Source organism: Phyllobates terribilis, unplaced genomic scaffold (genome assembly GCF_046119375.1).
Source record: "Phyllobates terribilis strain yellow unplaced genomic scaffold, ASM4611937v1 Scaffold_35__1_contigs__length_13245226, whole genome shotgun sequence".
Lineage (NCBI taxonomy): Eukaryota > Metazoa > Chordata > Amphibia > Anura > Dendrobatidae > Phyllobates > Phyllobates terribilis.
Window position 1 is genome coordinate 2172235 of NW_027362795.1, and position 24411 is coordinate 2196645.

At 42.5% G+C, this 24411-nt stretch overlaps 1 protein-coding gene across 1 annotated transcript; it reads right to left on the reverse strand.

Annotated features, from left to right (window-relative positions):
- Positions 1-1028: 1028 nt before the first annotated feature.
- On the reverse strand, positions 1029-23930 carry LOC141182582 (uncharacterized). The gene is made up of 7 exons (XM_073660735.1): positions 23695-23930; positions 9240-9389; positions 8931-9110; positions 8724-8847; positions 8543-8640; positions 8254-8344; positions 1029-3598 (listed from the first exon to the last, which is right to left on the reverse strand). Exons 2-7 carry the CDS (start codon positions 9315-9317, stop codon positions 1890-1892), a joined length of 2280 nt encoding a protein of 759 aa, XP_073516836.1. The 5' UTR covers positions 9318-9389; positions 23695-23930; the 3' UTR covers positions 1029-1889.
- Between the last annotated feature and the right edge of the window lie 481 nt (positions 23931-24411).

Genomic DNA, 24411 nt, shown 5'->3' on the forward strand with positions numbered 1-24411 from the left:
AGCTTGAGGTCACAAACAGATGGCCGGACATTCTCCTTCAGGATTTTTTGGTAGACAGCAGAATTAATGGTTCCATTTACCACAGCAAGTCTTCCAGGTCCTGAAGCAGCAAAACAGCCCCAGACCATCACACTACCACCACATTTTACTGTGGGTATGATGCTCCTTTTCTGAAATGCTGTGTTACTACTACACCAGATGTAACGGGACATTCACCTTTCAAAAAGTTCAACTTTTGTCTCGTCAGTCCACAGTGTATTCTCCCAAAAGTCTTTGGAGATCATCAAGATGTTTTCAGACAAAACTGAGAAGAGCATTTATGTTCTTATTGCTTAGCAATGGTTTTAGCCTTTGAACTCTGCCATGCAGGCCATTTTTGCCCAGTCTCTTTCTTATGGTGTAGTCTTGAACACTGACCTTAACTGAGGCAAGTGAGGTCTGCAGTTCTTTTGATGTTGTTGTGGGGTCTTTTCTGACCTCTTGGATGAGTCGCCGCTGCGTTCTTAGGGTAATTTTGGTCGGCCAGCCACTCCTGGGAAGGTTCACCACTGTTCCATGCTTTTGCCATTTGTGGATAATGGCTCTCACTGTGGTTCGCTGGAGTCCTAAAGCTTTAGAAATGGCTTTATAACCTTTTCCAGATTGATCGATCTCAATTACTTTTTTCTCATTTGTTCTTGAATTTATTTTGATCGCGGCATGATGTCTAGCTTTTGAGGATCTTTTGGTCTACCTCACTTTGTCAAGCAAGTCCTATTAAAGTATTTTCTTGATTGAGAACAGGTGTGGCAGCAATCAGGCCTGAGTGTGGCTAGGGAAATTTAACTCAGGTTCCCAAAGATGTTATAAACCACAGTTAATTTAGGTTTTAAGTGGGGTGTGTGTGTGTGTGTGTGTGTGTGTGTGTGTGTGTGTGTGTGTGTGTTTGTGTGTGTGTGTATGAGTATGAGTGGGGCCTTTTTTACACAGGGCCCTGGAGATTTCTTTTTCCCTTAATAATAAAATACCTTCATTTAAAAACTGCATTTTGTGTTTACTTGTGTTATCTTTGTCTAATATTTAAATCTGATGATCTGAAACATTTAGGTGTGACAAATATGCAAAAGAATAAGAAATCAGGACGGGGCAAACACTTTGTTTTACACCACTGTATCTCAGAATGTTAGATGCTTCTGACCGCAAAGAGCATGACTGAAAAGTAGACCTGTTATGATCTTTTGATAAACCTATATTTCTATAACTAAGGATTCAAATCTCTATTAATGAACACACTGAATATATACATAATGGATAAACAATATACTTATTACAAAAATTATTATAAGAATTATACAAACCCCCTATACTTGTGCCGTTCCATCGGTGTCAGCACTTGTGTTCCCGGGGCTCAGGACAGGCTGTTTCGCCATGTGAGCCCAATCAGCGCTGGCGTCACATTTAACGAGGCCAAACATGAGGAATGACAAAGCATTGTCCAAGTAGAGGACAACCCCTTTAAGAATCGAGAGCAGAAAAAAATCCAGCTTCAATGATCCTCTAAAAACATTGGTTTATTGAGTAAATATAAAAAACCTGAGATAACAGCATGGATGTTACGACCCCTAGAGGGGGAAATATTTTCTAGCAGACACGTTTCAGACAGTAAGGTCTTTAGTCATTGAAGCTGGATTTTTTTCTGCTCTCGATTCGCATTCCTGCTGGTTTCCTGAGCTTTGGATTCCTCAATGGGTGAGCTGACTTATTTTGTTTTTTTTCTTAGTAACCCCTTTAAGAAGATACAATTTTCGCTTAAAACATTTCCAAAATTCTGAACATGAAAAAGGCTTTTCCCCTCTGTGGCTTCTCTGATGTTTATTAAGAATTGATTTCCATGTAAAACATTTCCCACATTAAGAACATGAAAAAGGCTTCTCCTCTGTGTGAGTTCTTTGGTGACTCAAAAGAGATGATTTCTTCACAAAACATTTCCCACATTCTGAACAGGAAAAAGGTTTCTCCCCTGTGTGGGTTCTCTGGTGATTAACCATAACCGATTTATGGTTAAAACATTTCCCACATTCTGAACATGAAAAAGGTTTCTCCCCTGTGTGAGTTCTCTGGTGATTAAAAAGCCCCGATTTCTGATTAAAACATTTCCCACATTCTGAACAGGAAAAAGGCTTCTCTCCTGTGTGGATTCTCTGGTGCTTAACCAAATCGGATTTATGGTTGAAACATTTCCCACATTCTGGACATGAAAAAGGCTTCTCTCCTGTGTGGATTCTCTGGTGCTTAACCAAATCTGATTTTAGGTTAAAACATTTCCCACATTCTGAACAGGAAAAAGGCTTCTCTCCTGTGTGGATTCTCTGGTGCTTAACCAAATCTGATTTATGGTTGAAACATTTCCCACATTCTGGACATGAAAAAGGCTTCTCCCCTGTGTGGATTCTCTGGTGCTTAACCAAATCTGATTTTAGGCTAAAACATTTTCCACATTCTGAACAGGAAAAAGGCTTCTCTCCTGTGTGGATTCTCTGGTGATTAACCATAATCGATTTATGGTTGAAACATTTCCCACATTCTGGACATGAAAAAGGCTTCTCCCCTGTGTGGGTTCTCTGATGTCTATAAAGCCCCGATTTCTGGTTAAAACATTTTCCACATTCTGAACAGGAAAAAGGCTTCTCCCCTGTGTGAGTTCTCTGGTGCATAACTAAAGCTGATCTTTGGTTAAAACATTTCCCACATTCTGAACAGGAAAAAGGCTTCTCCCCTGTGTGAGTTCGCTGGTGCATAACTAAAGCTGATTTATCTTTAAAACATTTCTCACATTCTGAACAGGAAAAAGGCTTCTCCCCTGCATGAGTTCTCTGGTGACTAATCAAACCTGATTTCTGGCTAAAACATTTCCCACATTCTGAACAGGAAAAAGGCTTCTCCCCTGTGTGAGTTCTCTGGTGCTTAACCAAATCTGATTTATCTTTAAAACATTTCCCACATTCTGAACAGGAAAAAGGCTTCTCCCCTGCGTGAGTTCTCTGGTGATTAATCAAACCTGATTTCTGGCTAAAACATTTCCCACATTCTGAACAGGAAAAAGGCTTCTCCCCTGTGTGAGTTCTCTGGTGATTAATCAAAACTGATTTATGGTTAAAACATTTCCCACATTCCGAACATGAAAAAGGCTTCTCCCCTGTGTGGGTTCTCTGGTGCATAACTAAAGTTGATTTTTGGTTAAAACATTTCCCACATTCCGAACATGAAAAAGGCTTCTCCCCTGTGTGAGTTCTCTGGTGCCTCACAAGATCTGAGCTGTGATTTTTTTCTTGTTTAAGAAGAGTATTTCTATACTCTGAACGTGAAAATGACTTCTTTGCTTTAGGAGCAGTTTGTTTTTTAATGCTTATTTTGTAACTTTGATTTTCCTTAGTAGTTGCTAATGAATCAGAAGACGGGACCTGTTTCAAAGGATTAGATGATTGATCTTTGCTGTGAAGGGATGATGGTATATCTGGAGTAATGGCATTCATTTCAATTGCATCTTGTTGGATCTCAATCTCATGTGATTTAAAAATTGAAGATGTCAGTTGTCCTTCTGATCTCCAGGTACAGTCATCTGCCAAGAATAAAATTAAGTATTATTTTTGAATAAAATATTCTTACATTTTTTTAACATTTTTACTTAAAGTGTCTGTAAAAATGGCAAGCTACGTAAAAAAAAAAAAAAAAAAAAAAAGAATTATTCACCAAGTCAATTACAGTTCACAGTCTAAAAGACTGTGCCCAAACCACATTTAGCATTCATGTATTTGGCATTACTATAGTGAGAAGAACCCACTTAATTTATCTGGGCACTGTGTGTTGGGTAATAAAATGGCATTTTTGCAATTTTTACTCTCCAACATCCACTGTTTTCTAATTTCCGGAAAGTGCCTGTGGAGTCAAAATAGTCACTACTCCTATAGATTAATTCCCAAGATGGAGTCACTTTATGGGGATTTCTACTGCTCTGGTTTTCTTTCATTTTGTCATATCAAGGTTTCTGCAAATGGTGTGTCCCATTTTCTCTGGGATCTGCTCCTGCAACGTCTAATTCTGTCACCAGGAGCCTTATTCATTCTGCAGGCGGCGCTGGTGATTGAGGAGACGTCAGAACCAGAGGCTACTGGGCGGAGCAGGCTCTGTCCAGCCATTAAGATTAGGGTTGCTGGGACCTGTAGTACCATCCAGTCTGGCAGTATGGGTGTGTGTGCTGTCCAGCTGGAGTAATCTACTTCAGCCATTTGGAAAGCACCGCACCCTACTAAAGCTGGAAGCATATTGCCGGAAGCTGACAGATACAGCCTTGTTCTCCTCTGGTTCAGTCCTCTGTGCTCAGCTCCCGGCTTGTGTATTTGTTTCCTGTTGTGACCCCGGCCCGTTTACTGACTACTCGTTTCTTCTGATTTTGTATTTTCTCTGCCCTCCTGGTTCTGACCCGAATACCTGACTATTCTTCCCATCTGACACAACAGAACAGCAGGTAACACAGTGGCCCAAGCCTAGGGGTCTCTGTGTAAGTCCAGATCCATGTAGAGGGGTTAAAGAGAATCTGCCACCCCCTGGGAGATTTGAGACCTATAATATGGGCATACAGGTTATAGAAAAGTAGATCTATACATGCTTGTATGGCCCATACTAGAGGTCTGCTTGCAGTGAAATGGAGTTTTATGAAATCCGTTTTCAAATGCTTGGCGTCCCCCGGACGCCAAGAAGTCCCCGCCTATCTGCTTATTTAGCATATTCCCCACCTCTCCTGCACGTCACAGGGACCTGTGACGTGCACTGGTCTAACTCATTTCCCGCGCATGTGCAATGCGACGCTCACATCAGGAGCGCTTTGTTTCCTCCCGGCCTGTTTGTCTCTGCACTGCTCCGCAGTGTTCTGGTGCGCAGGCTCCCCGATGCAGCCTCCCCGGTGCACCAGAACACTGCGGAGCAGTGCAGAGACAAACAGGCCGGGAGGAAACAAAGCGCTCCCGATGTGAGCATCGCAACGCGCATGAGTGGGAAGTGAGTGACAAGAGCGCACATCACAGGGTCCTGTGACGTGCAGGGGAGGGGGAGGAACATGCTAAATAAGCAGATAGGCAGGAATTTCGGGGCTAACTAAAGAGATAGGCGGGGATTTCTTGGTGTCCGGGGGATGCCAAGCATGTGAAGACAGATTTTATAAAACTCAATTTCACTGCAAGCAGACCTCTACTATGGGCCATACAGGTATGTATAGATTTACTTTTCTATAACCTGTATGCCCATATTAGAGGTCTCACATCTCCCAGGGGACGAGAGCTTTCCTTTAAAGAAGTTAAAGGGGTGATGGGCAAAACTGTGACTATAGACCATAACACATCTACTGAAGAACTGAAGAAATCAAGCTGAACAGGCTTCTTTATAAAAAAAAATGAGTAAATAGTGGTGAAACCTCTCGGGGGTAATTAGAGTATGTGGTTCTTGGCAATCTAAATTATCGCTAAGTGCCAATATTTTCAGATCAGATGAGTTTCAAGAAGAAATATTAGACATTTTAAATGAACTTTTTATAATAGTGCAGAGCTGAGGTGTCTTATATTTAGACCTCGGGCATTGGGAAGACGTAATGGAGACCTTTATTTGAAAGACTACAGATTAAAGAATTAGAGAGTCACATAAGTGAAGCAGGCCGATCCCACCACAATCAAACTATCATACAGAATGAACCTGGAAAAAAATACATAAAAAATATGTTACATCCTCAACAAGAACATATGTATGAGGGGAGAACTCCAACATTAAAGCGGACTTACACTTATTTATGGTGGACCATTGGAGCTACTATGAGTTCTGACCAGGAGAGTAGAGAAAGTATTAGTGCCCCCATTTCAGGAGAGATTGTGCAGTAATCTGAATTCCTTAGGATTGAAAACATAATGGAATTTATGACGTGAAGTGAACCCAACATACCAGGGCTCGAGCCATGCCAACACATCTCCTGCAGGTGTATATATTACAGTATATTACAGCTATCAGCCTCGCACAGCTTAGAGATACAGGTGCTTCTCAATAAATTAGAATATCATCAAAAAGTTAATTTATTTCAGATCTTAAAAAAAGTGAAACTCATATTATATAGTCATTACAAACAGAGTGATCTATTTCAAGCGCTTATTTCTGTTAATGTTGATGATTATGGCTTACAGTCAATGAAAACACAAAAGTTATTATTTCAATAAATTAGAATAATTAACAAAAAACACCTGCAAAGGATTCCTATGCGTTTAAAAAGGTCCCTTAGTCTGTTTCAGTAGGCTCTACAATCATGAGGAAGACTGCTGACTTGACAGATGTCTAGAAGGCAGTCACTTACACACTCCACAAGGAGGGTAAGCCACAAAAGGTCATTGCTAAAGATGCTGGCTGTTCACAGAGTGCTGTATCCAAGCATATTAATGGAAAGTTGAGTGGAAGGAAGAAGTGTGGTAGAAAAAGGTGCACAAGCAACCGGGTTAACTGCGGCCTTGAAAGGATTGTTAAGAAAAGGCCATTCAAAAATTTGGGGGGAGATTCACAAGAAGTGGACTGCTGCTGGAGTCATTGCTTCAAGAGCGTCAACACACATAGACTTATCCAGGACATGTGTTACAAGTGTCGCATTCCTTGTGTCAAGCCAGTCATGACCAACAGACAACGCCAGAAGCGTCTTACCTGGGCCAAGGAGAAAAAGACCTGGTCTGTTGCTTAGTGGTCCAAGGTGTTGTTTTCAGATTAAAGTAAATTTTGCATTTCATTTGGAAATAGAGGTCCCAGAGTCTTGAGGAAGAGTGGAGAGGCACACAATCCAAGCTGCTTGACGTCTAGTGTGAAGTTTCCACAATCCGTGATGGTTTGGGGAGCCATGTCATCTGCTGGTGTAGGTCCACTGTTTTATCAACACCAAAGTCAGCGCAGCCGTCTACCATGACATTTTGCAGCACTTTATGCTTCCCTCTGCCGACAAGTTTTTTGGAGATGGAAATTTCATTCTCCAGCAGGACTTGGCACCTGTCCACACTGCCAAAAGTACCAATACCTGGTTTAAAAAGAACAGTATCAATGTGCTTGATTGGCCAGCAACTCGCCTGACCTTAACCCAATAGAGAATCTATGGGGTATTGTCAAGAGGAGGAGGAGAGACACCAGACCCAACAATGCAGACGAGGTGAAGGCTGTTATCAAAGCAACCTGGGCTTCCATAACACCTCAGCAGTGCCACAGGCTGATCGCCTCCATGCCACATTGCCGCATTGATGCAGTAATTGATGCAAAAGGAGCCCCGACCAAGTATTGAGTGCATTTACTAAACATACATTTCGGTAGGACATCATTTCGGATTTTAAAATATTTTTTCAAGCTGTTATAAAGTATTCTAATTTACTGAGATAATGACTTTTGTGTTTTCATTGGCTGTAAGCTATAATCAACATTAACAGAAATAAACACTTGAAATAGATCACTCTGTTTGTAATGGCTCTATATAATATGTGAGTTTCACTTTTTTGAAGAACTGAAATAAATTAACTTTTTGATGATATTCTAATTTATTGAGAAGCACCTGTATATCATGGCACAGGTGTAATGTTTTTTGCATAGTTAATTGCGATCCTGTATGAAGTTAGTCGGTTTTAAAAGAAATTGAAAAATCAGGACAAAAGGGAAACTCTGTTGTTATTGTACAGAAATTCACACTTGGCCTCACTGCACATTTAATGTTGTCGATCATAAAAGTGAAGTTTGGTCATTAAAACTGGACCTGGTCTTGTAGGGACCATATGAGCACATTCAGCAGCACAGAAGGGAGAGAAGGTAGATTCATCCAATAAGATATCAGGGTTCTAGGAAGCCAACACCATCATTACCCTCCGCTTTCACTTACAGGCCCATCATAATATTTTCTTCAAGTGATTTTCTAAACTGTCTGTACATTCTACGTAGATTGTCATCTGGTTTTGTAGTTTACAGATCTGAGGAGGTAATGGTCAGCGTCTTCTAATCACAGGGAGTAGGTGGATCCTCCAAGTTATAAGTTCTATAGAAAAGGGCTTTCAATGGCCAAAATCATTTGAACAGTTTTTGGTGGAGGAGAATGTTGTAGTCTAGAGGTAAAATGGTGATCACACGGTTGTGATACAGCCGGACTACACAACCGATAAAGCAGCCACAGCCGGTGACTTATAAGAATCTGTAACTTCTCTGCATTTAGTGGTTACTACTCACCTGGGAGGTCATCTGTAGGAATCATCTCTTTACACCGCTCATCACCCCTCACATATGTCTCTGTAGTATTAATGTGGGTCAGATCTTCAACCTGAAACAAATATTGTAAAAGTCACAGACAGATGGAGAAGTCCCATCTATGATCAGCTCTAATCCTGCCATCTCCACCGTTTTCATTACACAAGTGTAAAACATATAATACTGGTGGATAAAACAAGACTGAGCACAAGACCTTCACAGCCATCTACACATCATAGGGGAGATCTCATGACACCTTCTCTCCATCTACCTTATGATCCTGAGGAACATTGGGATCTTCTTGTTTACAGTCCTGTGGAAGAAGAGGACGGGGACATCTCTCTGGTGTTGTCCTCTTACTGGATAAAACTGGAGGAAACACATATAGGGACTGAATTCATTCTTTACATACAGATAATTATAGGCCGTGTGTATTTAGTCCTGTCTATTACCTGGTGATGTGAGGGGCTGGGGAACATTCATCATGACGTCCTTGTACAGATCTTTGTGTCCTTCTAAATACTCCCACTCCTCCATGGAGAAATAGACTGCAACATCCTGATACCTTATAGGAACCTGACATATACAATGATACCGTCATCCCCCCGATCCCTTCATAGCGTTACTGTATAATGTCCCAGCATTCCCAGCAGTGTCACCTCTCCAGTCAGCAGCTCAATCATCTTGTAAGTGAGTTCTAGGATCTTCTGGTCATTGATGTCCTCATGTATGAAGGGGTGAGATGGAGGCCCCGTGATTGGGCTCAGGGGTCTTCCCCATCCCTCAGACACAGGGTCCTGACAGCGCTCACTAGAGGTCTTCTTCACTACTGTGTAATCCTGGTTATGGAGAGACACATTAATAAATCTCACTACAGACATTTCCAGAGTCCTCACCTCTCCAGTTCTGTCCATCTGTTATTCCCATAGATAAGAATGATGCAATGTGACGTCATCAGAATCTCTCACCTCTCCAGTAACCCGGAAGAGGATCTCTAGGGTGAGGTGTAATATCCTCTCCGCCATCTTGTCTCTGTCCATTTCCATCTTTGATGGATAAATCAGGAAAATTCACTTGTATAGAAGATCTTTACTGAGAGGATCCGATATTGTAGAGACCTGAATGAGAAGAAGATGAGCCGATGTAATATCATAAAAATCCTGTGTAATAATACAATTACTAGAGATAATCAGGGAAAACATGAGGAGATTTATAATTTTACAGTATTTAGTTTTCTTCTTTACATCTAGAAATAAAACCTATATACACTGCTCAAAAAAATAAAGGGAACACTCAAATAACACATCCTAGATCTGAATGAATTAAATATTCTCATTGAATACTTTGTTCTGTACAAAGCTGAATGTGCGGACAACAAAATCACACAAAAATCATCAACGGAAATCAAATTTATTAACCAATGGAGGCCTGGATTTGGAGTCACCACCAAAATGAAAGTGGAAAAACACACTACAGGCTAATCCAACTTTGATGTAATGTCCTTAAAACAAGTCAAAATGAGGTTCAGTATTGTGTGTGGCCACGTGCCTGTATGATCTCCCTACAATGCCTGGGCATGCTCCGGATGAGGTTGCGGATGATCTCCTGTGGGATCTCCTCTCAGACCTGGACTAAAGCATCCGCCAACTTCTGGACAGTCTGTGGTGCAACGTGACCTTGGTGGATGGAGCGAGACAGGATGCCTTCATCTTCCAGGAACTGCTGACACACTCCAGCCACATGAGGTCTGGCATTGTCCTGCATTAGGAGGAACCCAGGGCCAACCGCACCAGCATATGGTCTCGCAAGGGGTCTGAGGATCTCACCTTGGTACCTAATGGCAGTCTGGCTACATGGAGAGCTGTGTGGGCCTCCAAAGAAATGCCACACCACACCATTACTGACCCACTGCCATAGGTCATGCTGAAGGATGTTGCAGGCAGCAGATCGCTCTCCACGGCATCTCCAGACTCTGTTACATCTCTCACATGTGCTCAGTGTGAACCTGCTTGCATCTGTGAAGCGCACAGGGCACCAGTGGCGACTTTGCCAATCCTGGTGTTCTGTGGCAAATGCCAAGCGTTCTGCACGGTGTTGGGACGTCGGGCTCTCATACCACCCTCATGGAGTCGGTTTCTTATGGATTGTGCAGACACTTGCACATTTGTGGCCTGCTAGAGGTCATTTTGCAGGGCTCTGGCAGTGCTTCTCCTGTTCCTCCTTGCACAAAGGCGGAGGTAGCGGTCCTGCTGCTGGGTTGTTGTCCTCATACGGCCCCCTCCACGTCTCCTTGTGTACTGGCCTGTCTCCTGGTAGTGCCTCCAGCCTCTGGACACTACGCTGACAGACACAGCAAACCTTCTTGCCACAGCTCGCATTGATGTGCCATCCTGGATGAGCTGCACTACCTGAGCAACTTCTGTGGGTTGTAGAGTCCGTCTCATGCTACCACGAGTATGAAAGCACAACGAACATTCAAAAGTGACCAAAACATCAGCCAGAAAGCATTGGTGCTGAGATGTGGTCTGTGGTTCCCATCTGCAGAACCACTCCTTTATTGAGGGTGTCTTGATAATTGCCAATAATTTCCATCTATTGTCTATTCCATTTGCACAACAGCATGTGAAATTGATTGTCAATCAGTGTTGCTTCCTAAGTGGACAGTTTGATTTCACAGAAGTTTGATTTACTTGGAGTTATATTCTGTTGTTTAAGTGTTCCCTTTATTTTTTTGAGCAGTGTATTTTAGGCCACAGACAACAAGCAGTTTCTTCTTCAGAGTCTGCAGCTGAACACGTTTCTCATAGACTCATCTTCCATAATGCTAATTGTCGTCTCATTTACGGACACTGGAATCGGCATTAGTAATACTACAGGAGATATTCATTACACATGACATGAGAAATAACTACTTCATGATCAGGACGGCATCTTCATTTTCTACTATGGCTCTAGAAACATATTGGGCCAGAATCCGTCACCGACTACATCTCCACCGGTCGTCTATATGAATGTTTCCCTTCTTCCCCGGACTGTAATCTTGTATCATATTAGATCTCATGTCTGATTCACACACAGAAGTTTGAGGCTTTTATAAAAGCTTTTTTGTTCACACAAACACCTCGGACAGAAATTATTTGATACGAAAGTCTTCATGTACACTGTTTTATGGTGTTTATTTCTGGCCTTAGTCTTTCCTATGTTACAAGAAAGACACCAGATAAGAGCAGAAATAGTAAAAACATGCAAAAAGCACAAGACAAGTTTAAGGGCAATGGTACCAAATACTAATGAAATGTATGTAATGTTTTAACTTTGCAGTAAGTAATAAAAATGCCTTAAAACATTCTCTCTCATCTGGCAAATATTAAAAATTATGGTAAATTATGGTAATCCTATTTGACCTAAAACTGGAAAGGTTTATTCTGATTTCATGTCAGATATTGAGAGAAACATGCATATGTGTCTTTATATAGTGTATGTAAACTTCTGGTTTCAACTGTACATCAAGAGAATGTCAAGAGTGTGCAAAGCAGTCATCAAAGCAAAAGGTAGCTACTTTGAAGAACCTAGAATATAAGACATATTTTCAGTTGTTTCACACTTTTTTGTTAAGTATATAATTCCACATGTGTTAATTCATAGTTTTGATGCCTTCAGTGTGAATGTACAATTTTCAAAGTCACGAAAATACAGAAAAATCTTTAAATGACAAGGTGTGTCCAAACTTTTGGTGGGTACTGTATCTATAAATATATACTGTATATCTGGTGGAGTCATATCTCCCGACTCTGCAGACCGCATGCCGCAGCTGTACTTGGCAGGCACGGACCAGATGGTATGGAGATTAATGAGGGAAAAGTCCAAAGGCAAACTTTTCCACACTTAACAAGAACTTGATGAGAAGTATATACATCAGATAGCAGGCACAACACTTTATGAATGCTTCTTCTGCATTAATAATAAAAAAGTGGAATAAAAAAGTGCAAAAATGCATATATAATATATGACGTATTGGCCGATATTTTGGGCAAAATACTCAAGCTCGTAACCCGCGTCAAGGGTCCTCATGCTTATGAGTCCCTACTCTAAACATAAAAAACAAAGCCACAATAAGAAGAATTAATTTTTTTTTTCTTTTTTTCTTCAATTGTGGGGGAATTTTAATTCTTCTTATTGTGGCTTTGTTTTTTTACCAAAAAAGAAAAAAGTTATGGCTGTAGGAAGAAAGGGAGCAGAAAACGAAAATGCAATAATGGAAAATGGCCCGGTCATGAAGGGGTTAACACTACCAAAATTACAAGCTCAATGGCTTGTTGTGGATGTACTGTATATAAACAGATGTAAACAATGAATGATTGATACAGTCACTACCTTACCCAATCCCTACCTAAACTAAGCTGATGCTGCCTAGAAGAGGAGGTTGGCACCCTAAGGAACGACAATTGTGTCCCTCAGAAGCCCTATAGAACGTATAATTAGCAAATATATACACACACACACACACACACTATATTATACAGATTATACAGTGGGGAAAAAAAGTATTTTGTCAGCCAGCAATTGTGCAAGTTCTCAAACTTAAAAAGATGAGAGAGGCCTGTAATTGACATCATAGGTAGACCTCAACTATGAGAGACAAAATTTGACAACAAATCCTGAAAATCACATTGTCTGATTTGGAAAGAATTTTTTTTCATATTTTGGTGGAAAATAAGTACTCAATACTTTGTTATATATCCTTTCTTGGCAATGACAGAGGTCAAACGTTTTCTGTAAGTCTTCACAAGGTTGGCACACACTGTTGCTGGTATGTTGGCCCATTCCTCCATGCACATCTCCTCTAGAGCAGTGATGTTTTGGGGCTGTCGCTGGGCAACATGGACTTTCAACTCCCTCCAAAGGTTTTCTATAGTGTTTAGATCTGAAGACTGGCTAGGCCAGTCCAGGACCATGAAATGTTTCTTGCAAAGCCACTCCTTCGTTGCCCTGGCGTTGTGCTTGGGATCATTGTCATGCTGAAAGACCCAGCCACGTTTCATCTCCAATGACCTTGTTGATGGAAGGAGGTTTGCATTCGAAATTTCACGATACATGGCCCCATTCATTCTTTCATCTACACGGATCAGTCGTCCTGGTCCCTTGGCAGATAAACAGCCCCAAAGCATGATGTTGCCACCCCCATGCTTCACAGTAGGTATGGTGTTCTTTGGATGCATCTCAGCATTCTTTCCCCTCCAAACACGATGAATTGTGCTTCTACCAAACAGTGCTACTTTGGTTTCATCTGACCATTCTCCCAATACTCTTTTGGATCATCCAAATGCTCTCTAGCAAACTTCAGAAGAGTCTGGACATGTAATGGCTTAAGCAGGGGGACATGTCTGGCACTGCAGAATCTGAGTCCCTGGTGGTGTAGTGTGTTACTGAAGGTAGCCTGTGTAACGTTGGTCCCAGCTCTCTGCAGGTCATTCACTAGGTCCCCCCGTGTGGTTCTGGGATTTTTGTTCACCGTTCTTGAGATCATTTTGACCTACGGGGTGAGATCTCGTGTGGAGCCCCAGATTGAGGGAGATTATCAGTGGTCTTGTAGGTCTTCTATTTTCTAATTATTGCTCCCACAGTTGATTTCTTCACACCAAGCTGCTTGCCTATTGCAGATTCAGTCTTCCCAGCCTGGTGCGAGACTACAATTTTGTTTCTGGAGTCCTTCGACAGGTCTTTGGTCTTCACCACAGTGGAGTTTGGAGTGTGACTGTTTGAGGTTGTGGACAGGTGTCTTTTATACTGATAACAAGTTCAAACAGGTGCCAGTACTACAGGTATGAGTGGAGGACAGAGGAGCCTCTTAAAGAAGTTACAGGTCTGTGAGAGCCAGAAATCTTGCTTGTTTGTAATTGACCGAATACTTATTTTCCACCAAAATTTGAAAAAAAAATTTATTTCCAAATCAGACAATGTGATTTTCAGGATTTGTTTTCTCATTTTGTCGCTCATAGTTGAGGTCTACCTATGATGTCAAATACAGGTCTCTCTCATATTTTTAAGTGGGAGAACTTGCACAATTGGTGGCTGACTAAATACTTTTTTTTTATATATATATATATATATATATATATATATATACATATATATACACACATACACACACACACAGTGGGTATGGAACATAGTAACAGTTTATAAGGCCATCCAGTTCAGCCTATTTCTTGTGCACTGCAGCTATTCCACAGCGTTGATCCAGGGGAAGGCAAAAAAAAGCCCATGCGGTATAGGCCAATTTACATCATTGAGGAAAAATTCACTTCCCGACTCCAATCTGGCAGTCAGATTAAATCCCTGGATTAATTAACTAAGCATAAGATGTAATTTTATTGTTCTCAAGAAAGGCGTCCAGGCCTCTCTTGAACTCATTAAGTGAGTTGGACATCACCACGGCTCTGACCGTAAAGAATCCCCTTCTATGCTGGTGCAGGAACCTCCTTTCCTCCAGATGCATAGTGTGCCACCTCGTCTTTGTCACCATCCTTGGTATAAACAGGTCATGGGAGATATCTCTGTACTGCCCCCTGATGTTTTTATACATGTTTATGAGGTCTCCCCTAATCCTTCTCTTTTCCAACGTAAATAGGCCTAATTTTGACAACCTCTCTGGGTATTCTAGTCCCTCCATTCCCTTTATTACCTTAGTCGCCCTCCTTTGTACCCTCTCTAGCTCCAATATGTCTTTCCTGAGCACCGGAGCCCAGAACTGTGCACAATATTCTAAGAGCGGCCTTACCAGCGCTTTATACAGAGGAAGAACAATGTTCTCATCATATGCACCTATTCCTCTTCTGATGCATGCCATGACTCTATTTGCCTTCGCAGCTGCTGCCTGACACTGGGCACTCCAATTTAATTTGCTGTTAACCAAGACGCCCAGGTCCTTCTCCATGTCAGATTTCCCCAACGGTTTCCCATTTAATATGTATGGGTGACTGCTGTTGTTCTTTCCCATGTGCATGACGTTACATTTATCGGCATTGAACCCCATTTGCCATTTTTTGGCCCAACTCCCCAATTTATCTAAATCCTCCTGTAGCTGTGCCCTATCCTCATCTGTATTAACTACTTTACAAAGTTTAGTATCATCTGCAAATATTGCTATTTTACTATGCAACCCTTCCACCAGATCATTAATAAATATATTAAATAATATAGGGCCCAAGACAGACCCTCGAGGCACCCCGCTAGTAACCCTGACATACCCTGAGCTTACTCCATTGATAACCACCCTCTGCTTTCTATCACTCAGCCAGCTATTTACCCACTTGCACACATTATCCCCCGGACAAAGCATTCTCATTTTATATACCAACCTTTTGTGTGGCACGGTATCAAACACTTTGGAGAAGTCAAGGTAAGTATTCAGACCCCTTTATTCTTTTCACTCTTTGTGAAATTTCTGAGTAAAGCAGAAATTCTTTTGTAACCTTGGCCAGATCTGTGCCTTGCCACAATTCTGCCTCTGAGCTGCTTGGGCAGTTCCTTTTGAGCTCATGATTCTCATTTGGTCTGACATGCACTGTGAGCTGTGAGGTCTTATATTGACAGGTGTGTGCTTTTCTGAATTAAGTCCTATCAGTTTAATTAATCACAGCTGGAATCCAATGAAGGAGTAGAACCATCTCAAGGAGGATCACAAGGAAATTGACAGCATGTGACTTAAATATGAGTGTCTGAGCAAAGGGTCTGAATACTCATGACCATGTGATATTTCAGTTTTTCATTTTTAATACATTTTCAAAAATGTCTACATTTCTGTTTTTTTTCAGTCAAGATGGGGTGCAGAGTGGACTTTAATGAGAAAAAACTGAACTTTTTAGAATTTACCAAATGGCTGCAATGAAACAAAGAGTGAAAAATTTAAAGGGGTCTGAATACTTTCCGTACCCACTCCACAGAAGGGCGAAAAATCCAGCACGAAATCCAGGTAATGTGATAAAAGTTAAAACTCCATTTATTGTGAAAAAGTTAAAACAAGACAATGGGACTTACGAGTCACAATAACATGTTTCGAACTCAGATGTTCTTAGTCATAGTGTGACCCATATCCAAAGAAAACCAAAGTCAAATTTTTAGGATTTTATCCTATTCAGTCCAGATCTGATTCAATGGATATTTTTCAGGATGTTGTGCAGCAAATGTAAAAGGTGCTGCACTCATTTCCGAATATGGGGACTGTCAAGTGAAATGTGACCAATAAAGAACGGATTGCCCTTCAAGAATTAAAATGTATGAAAGATCTTGTCATAAGAATGTCAGACAAGGGAGGAGTAGTAGTATTAACCCTTTAACACCAACGCCTTCGTGATCAGGCCAATTTTTGGTCAATCTGACCACTGTCACTTTATGAGGTAATTACTCTGGAATGCTTCAGCGGATCCCACTGATTCTGAGACTGTTTTTTTCGTGACATATTGTATGTCATGATTGTGGTAAAATTTATTCGATATGACTTGCGTTACTTTGTGAAAAAAATCGGAAATTTGGCATGGCAAAAATTTTGAAAATGTTGCAATTTTCAAACTTTGAATTTTTATGCCCTTAAATCAGAAAGATATGTGACAAAATAGTTAATAACATTTCTAACATGTCTACTTTACATGAGCACAATTTTGGAACCAAATTTTTTTCGCTAGGAAGTTATAGGGGTTAAAAGTTGACCATTGATTTCTCATTTATCCAACAAAATTTTCAAAACCAAATTTTAGGGACCACATTTTATTTGAAGTGACTTTGAGGGGCCTTTATGACAGAAAATAATCCAAAGTGACACCATTCTAAAAACTGCACCCCTCAAGGGGCTCAAAACCACATTCCATAAGTTTATTAACCCTTCAGGTGATTCGCAGGAATTTTTGGAATATGGAAGTAAACAATGAACATTTAACTTTTTTTTCACAAAAATGTTACTTTAGATCAAATTTTTTTTTTTTTTCGCAAGGGTAACAGGAAAAAATGAACTACAAAATGTGTTGTGCAGTTTCTCCTGAGCACGCTGATACACCATATGTGAGGGAAAACTACTGTAGGGGTCCACGGCAGGGCTCGGAAGGGAAGGAGCACCATTTGACTTTTTGAATGTAAAATTTGCTTAAATAACTAGTGGACGCCATCTCGTGTTTGGGGAGCCTCTGATGTGCTTAAACAGTGGAAACCCCCCACAAGTTACACCATTTTGGAAACCAGACCACTCAGGGAACTTATCTAGATGTGTGGTGAGCACCTTAAACCCCCAGGTGCTTCACAGAAGTTTATAACATTAAGCCGTAAAAATAAAACTTTCACATTTTTCCCACAAAAATGTTTTTCAGCCCCCAATTTTACATTTTCATAAGGGTAACAGGAGTAATTGCACCATGCAGTTTGTTGTGCAATTCCTCCTGAGTAAGCCGATACCCCATATGGGGAGGAAAACTACTGCTTTAGCGCACGGCAGGGCTTGGAAGAGGTTGCAGACACCATGTCACATTTGAAGAGTCGCTGACATACCAAAACAGCAGAAACCCCCACAAGTGACACCATTTTGTAAACTACACCTCTCAAGAAATTCATCTACGGGAGTAGGGAGTATTTTTTAAAACTCAGGCGATACACAAACTTGTATAACATTGGGCTGAGTAAATGAAATATTACTATTTTTTCCATTCAAGTGTTGCTTTGACCCCAAGTTTGCAGTTTTCAAAAGGGGTAATAAGAGAAAATGTTAAACAGCTTCTCTTAAGTACATTAATACCCCATAAGTGGTCGAAAACTACTTTGCAGGCACAATGCAAAGCTCATAAGGGAAGGAGCGCCATGTTACAGTGCAGATTTTACTGTTGTGGTTTGCAGGTGATATGACCCACTGGGAGAGCCCCTGAGGTCCCAGAACAGAAGAAACCCCCCCATAAATTACTCCATTTTACAAACGACACCTCTCAATGAATTCATGAATTCATCTAGGGGTGCAGTGATCATATTTACATCACATGTGACAGAAATTTATACCATTTGGCAGTGAGGAAAAAATAATTACATTTTTACCACAAAAAAATAGTTTTAGCCTCAGATTTTACATTTTCACAGAGGGGAATGGGTAAAAATGGTGCCAAAATGTGTCACACAATTTCTTCTAAACGTGGCAATACCCCATATGTGGCTGTACAGTACCGCCTAGCCATACGGCAAGACTCAGGAGGGAGGGAGCGCTATTTGACTCCTGGAGAACAAATTATTGTAGAATAGTTTGAGGACTCTATACAGAGCCCCTAAGTGCTAGAAGAGCAGAATCCCCCCTCAAGTGACCCCATTTTGGAAATTATACCCCTTTGGAAATTTACATACAGGTGTAGTGACAATTTTCACTTCATGCGTGTTTTCCAGAAACATGCAGCAGTGGATGTTGCTGAGTGAAAATTTCAAACTGCCGTTGTAGTGACTAGTACGTTGTAGAGACCAGTACGTTGTGCCCAGCTCATGCTTCTGTAGACATGCACCTGTAAATTAGGCGGGCTCTCATCGCTACAGGAATGCCAGACATGTGGACCCCAAATATAGTTTAGGCACATTGTGGGGCTCAGAAGGGAGGGGAGCATTTGGACTTGGGAGCACAGGATTTGCTGAATTTCTTTTGGGGGGCAAGGGCCATTTTGCTTTTCCACAGCCTTTGTGCTACCAGTAACTTGAAAGTCCCTTATATTTTCGCTAGATGACAGACCTGAGTGGGGACTTGCTTTTTTTGTGGATTGAGTTGAAGCTTTTATTGGGAACATTTTACATAACGTTTATCCGGCTCTCTACGCTGGGCACTTACATCGGGGTTTCCATCTAAATCTCCAAGTGATGTAATTCAGATGAAACCCCCGAGGGAACCATTCACTATAGTGAGGCAGCAGAGTTACTCAGGACTCAGTCTTGGCTCTGTTTAGCGGTGTCCTTTTTTTCAGAGGTGCACAAAATTGTGGCCAATCACACTTTTACACATGTCTAAAAAAAACCTGACACTGTGGGATGATAGGCTACACGGTGCCTCCATCAGCCTCATTACAGGGAATCTTCCGTCGGGTGTTCCGTCTGAATCATGTATTTCAGAGATTTACACGGAAACCCCGGTGTAAGCGCTTAGCACAGAATAAACGGGAGAAGCGCCATACTGCATTGTTTTGGGAAGCAGAATGAACAAATTAGCAGCAGGTGAAAAATTGTTTTTATTTATTTTTTACGCCGTTCCTCATGCGGTATAAGTGAAAAAAATTAGACAACTATATTCTTCGGGTCGTTGCTATTACAGTGATACCAGATTTATATAGGGTATTTATGATTGACAGCTGTCATACACTAAAAGACGCTTTGTTTTGCAAAATCTAGTTTTTGCATTGCCATATTTTGAGAGCTATGATTTTTCCAGATTTTGGCCGACAGAGTCATGTGAGGGCTTGTTTTTTGCGGGTCCAGTTGACGTTATTATTGGAACCATTTTTGGGCATGTGACATTTTTTGATCGTTTTCTATTCTGTTTTTTGGGAGGTACAATGAACAAAAAACAGCAATTCAGGATTTGTTTTTTGAGTTTTTTTTTAATACCGTTCCGCAAGTGTAAAAATTGATAAGGCAGCGTTATTCTTCGGGTCAGCATGTTTACAGCGATACCACACAAACTTTTTTTATGTTTTGGCGCTTTTACACAATAAAAACTATTTTATAGACAAAAGAATTACAAAAGAGCTACAACTTTTTTATCTTTCAGCTGATGGAGCTGTATGGCGGCTTTTTTTTTGCAGGACAAGATGACGTTTTTAGCGGTAACATTTTTATTTCCATTTAGCTTTTTGATTGTATTTTATTCCACTTTTTGTTTGGCAGTATCATGTAAAAGCATAGCTTTTTGCTCCGTTTTTTATGGTGTTTACAGAAGGGGTTAATTAGTGTAACAGTTTTATAGGGTTGTTCCGGATGCGGCGATACCAAACATATGTACTTTTTTTGTTTTTGCATAAATATATTGATTTGTTGGTTTATTTACCGTATTTATTTAATTTTATTTTGTGAGATATATATATATATATATATATTTTTTTTTTTAACAGTTTGAAAACATTTTTTTATACTTTTTTTTTTTTTACATTTTTACTTAGTCCCTGTATGGAACTTCAATTTTTATTTTTCTGATCACTAGTCTTACGCAATGCAATAGACATGTATTGCATTGCATGAGAGCAGACAGTTTTACACTGTCAGATCTCCTGCTAGACTCAGCTGCTGGCTGATTCTAGCAGGACACCGTGCATGGCAGACCAGGAAGTCATCATATTACCTCTTGCTGCCATGACAACGCCAGGTCCTATCACGGGGGCCATCGGAAAGGTGAGTGGACGACCCCCTCTCCTCTCACCATCTCCTAAATGCCGCAATCGCTATGGATCGCGGCATAGAAGATAGCAAAGGGTTAGCATCATTGGGACCTGATCCAATCAGGTTCCGATGATGTTACCTGTCAGAGCTGTTGCTCTGCACCGCAACCGCAGCACTTGCAGGACCCTGGGGTTCCTGAGCGCTGCGAGGCCGCCGATTGTTCATAAACGTGGGCGCTGCACAGAGCCCAGCCAGCACCGACGTTTATGTACAGTGTGTGAGGCAGTGACGGGGATCGTATACAAGGGACGGTATATATCCCCCAGAATGTGTACAGAGACCTATTAAACCCATTGAAGTGCATTGCAGCCACAGACACACCTGCGGCTGCAATGCAGGCATGAAGGTGAGCATTGACCTGGTCAGGCTATCTGGCTAAGGCAGATTAGTAAAACCCGGGGCCTTCATTTCTTGGAGGAGACTACAGGAAGGCAGTGGGGCGGATTCCTCCCTCCAACCCGGGTTTTCCAGTGGCTCTTGCCTCAGGTCCTTTAAAAACCCTGCATTAAGGATTAGTGTTGTTCAGTGTTCGGACCCGCTAGGGACATAGCAGGAAGGCTTAGCGGGCCTGTGTGTAGCTGAACCTACGCCTGGGTAGGCTCTGCACCAGTCAGGCTCTGAGCAGCCCGGCGCAGCCGTTGCCCACGGCAACCGTTGTTATGGACTTATGTTAACCCGGCTGAAAACCAGAGGACTTTCTGTTTTACCCGTGAGTGCTGAATAAAAGCTGCTTATGTTGGACTTGCTTGGGTCACTGCCTCAGTTACTGCACGGTGTGAACACCGCCGCCTTACAAGTGGGAGGTCGGAAGCGGTTAATGGAAGCAGAGATGTATGATTTACAAATGCTGTCAGATAAAACAACATATAAAAAAGTCCTAGATAATCCCACATCAAAGCTGTAACATACCTGGCGGCGTCCTTGCATAGTGGTATATCTCCCACTGTGCAAGAGCGCGCATTTGATTTCCAGTCCAGACTGTCTCTCCGGCAGTCTCGCTCTGCCCTGACCCTTTGCTCGCCGCTCCGGCAGTCTCGCTCTGCCCTGACCCTTTGCTCGCCGCTCCGGCAGTCTCGCTCTGCCCTGACCCTTTGCTCGCCGCTCCGGCAGTCTCGCTCTGCCCTGACCCTTTGCTCGCCGCTCCGGCAGTCTCGCTCTGCCCTGACCCTTTGCTCGCCGCTCCGGCAGTCTCGCTCTGCCCTGACCCTTTGCTCGCCGCTCCGGCAGTCTCGCTCTGCCCTGACCCTTTGCTCGCCGCTCCGGCAGTCTCGCTCTGCCCTGACCCTTTGCTCGCCGCTCCGGCAGTCTCGCTCTGCCCTGACCCTTTGCTCGCCGCTTCGGCAGTCTCGCTCTGCTGACCCTTTGCTCGCCGCTCCGGCAGTCTCGCTCTGCTGACCCTTTGCTCGCCGCTCCGGCAGTCTCGCTCTGCTGACCCTTTGCTCGCCGCTTCGGCAGTCTCGCTCTGCTCACCCTTTGCTCGCCGCTCCGGCAGTCTCGCTCTGCTGACCCTTTGCTCGCCGCTCCGGCAGTCTCGCTCTGCTGACCCTTTGCTCGCCGCTCCGGCAGTCTCGCTCTGCTGACCCTTTGCTCGCCGCTCCGGCAGTCTCGCTCTGCTGACCCTTTGCTCGCCGCTCCGGCAGTCTCGCTCTGCTGACCCTTTGCTCGCCGCTCCGGCAGTCTCGCTCTGCTGACCCTTTGCTCGCCGCTTCGGCAGTCTCGCTCTGCTCTGACCCTTTGCTCGCCGCTCCGGCAGTCTCGCTCTGCTCTGACCCTTTACTCTCCGCTCCTGGCGGTCTCGTCTTGCTCTGCTCTTGCCCGCCGCTCCGGGCGGTCTCACCCTGCTGTGTTTGTCTACCGCATCTGCGGTTCTGTTCCGGAAGTCCCAGTCTGTACTGGGTCCTATCCACTCTGTGCACCAACCTGTTGTACCTGCCAGTACCTCCCTGCCTGCATACCAGTCGTGCTTACCAGCCGTGTCCGCCTATTCCCCCAGTCTGTGTGCCAGCCTAACATTCCAGTTCCTGTATTCCCCGGTGTGGGCCAACCGCCGTGTCCGGAGTCTGACCTGGAGTAGACCCGGGTCCCTCAGCTCGGTTCCTCCCTGGTGCACTGGCGTCGTATGCCGTCGTGCGACCTTGGTCGGATCTGGCAGATACTTAGTTACGCCCCTCCTGGCACTCTCTGGTACGGTCCAGTGGAATCACTACATATACACGCACATGCCAGTCAGTCCGGGCGTGTGCATTACAAAAGCTAGTTATAGATACCCATTCTATTATTCAAGAGGGTTTTGCCCTAGAGGTTATAACTGAAAAAGAAAGGGATTATTTAATTGTGGAGCAACCAATGTTGCCAGGTTTATATGGTCTGCCAAACATACAAAAAAATATAATTCCTCCCCCGATGAGACTCATAGTATCGGGTATAAACTCAGTTACTGAATTAATAGGGGATTGGAAGGATAATTTGCTGCAGCCATTAGTTCAAAGAACTGCAAGATTTTTAAAGGACTCCAGGGATGTCTTAAATCAGGTATCTAAAATGGAATGGCAGCCTTACTACACGTGGCTTAGCTGCGATGTAGTGTCATTGTATACTTGCATTCCCTATAATATTGTTATCCAAACACTAAAGTATCATATATTTAAATTCAGCGCTTATTCTTCTGATCTATGTGAATATATTGTCTTGTAGGTGCAATTTTTAATAACTAATATTTTTTTTATGTACAAGCAGGTTTTTTTCCTTCAGTGCAAGGGGGTCTCCATGGGAGCTAAATACTCCCCGTCGCTCGCAAACTTAATAATGTCCTTCTGGGAGCATAAATGTTTGTATACTTCTGCGAATCCTTATGTGAATTGTCTGCTCTGGTATGTCAGATACATCGATGATTTGATCTTCATATGGAGGGGCAATATATCTGCCATACCGGAATTTGTACAGTATCTTAATGATTTTAATTTGTCATTCACATACAATACTCACCCCACTGTAATTCCATTCTTGGACCTCAGACTGGAGGGGGGAAATGGAAGTATAGCTACTTCATCATTTTCTAAACCCCGCTCAGGAAATACGATACTGCATGCTGCAAGCCGTCAACCGCAGTCACACCATAAAAGCCATCCCAGTGGGAGAGTATACCAGGATAAAGCGTAACTGCAGTACTAATTAGGAGAGGTTACCCACCCTGGACTCTGGACACAGCTTCAAGGATCGTAGCTACAAGAGACAGAGAAAAACTAATTGATTCAAATGCAAGAGAAACATTCTGCCACCACACTGTTTATTCAGAAGATCAATCACCAGGGCATAATTCAGACTATGTGCTTCAAGACTTAAACGGTGGTGCACATCCAAGAAATATTTCACTCACAAGCAAGAATAGAAGGAAAGGCAGCACTCACCCAGTCTTCTTTAAAACGTTCCTTTATTTTTGTGTGTGGAGCAATTCAGCGTGCAGCATTGGACTGAGACCCCGAAGGGTGTGCGGGGGAGAGGAAAAAAGGGACAACGGCCGTTTCGCTGCCTTCCGGCGCTTCAACGGGTCCAAACCTCCGCGCACAAAAATAAAGGAACGTTTTAAAGAAGACTGGGTGAGTGCTGCCTTTCCTTCTATTCTTGCTTGTGATTGAAAAACTAATTGATGTCTCTGAGAGTGAAACTGATGAAAAAAAGATAATGAAACCAGCATTAGCTTTA

What these genes read in the sequence shown, in the direction of transcription:
- LOC141182582 (XM_073660735.1), bottom strand. Translation starts at nt 9,317, where the DNA reads ATGGAAATGGACAGAGACAAGATGGCGGAGAGGATATTACACCTCACC. An exon ending in TCTTCCGGGTTACTGGAGAG is followed by an intron (nt 9,111 to 9,239) that starts GTGAGAGATTCT and finishes CTCCATAACCAG; the next exon opens with GATTACACAGTAGTGAAGAA. An exon ending in TCCTACAGATGACCTCCCAG is followed by an intron (nt 3,599 to 8,253) that starts GTGAGTAGTAAC and finishes TATTCTTGGCAG; the next exon opens with ATGACTGTACCTGGAGATCA.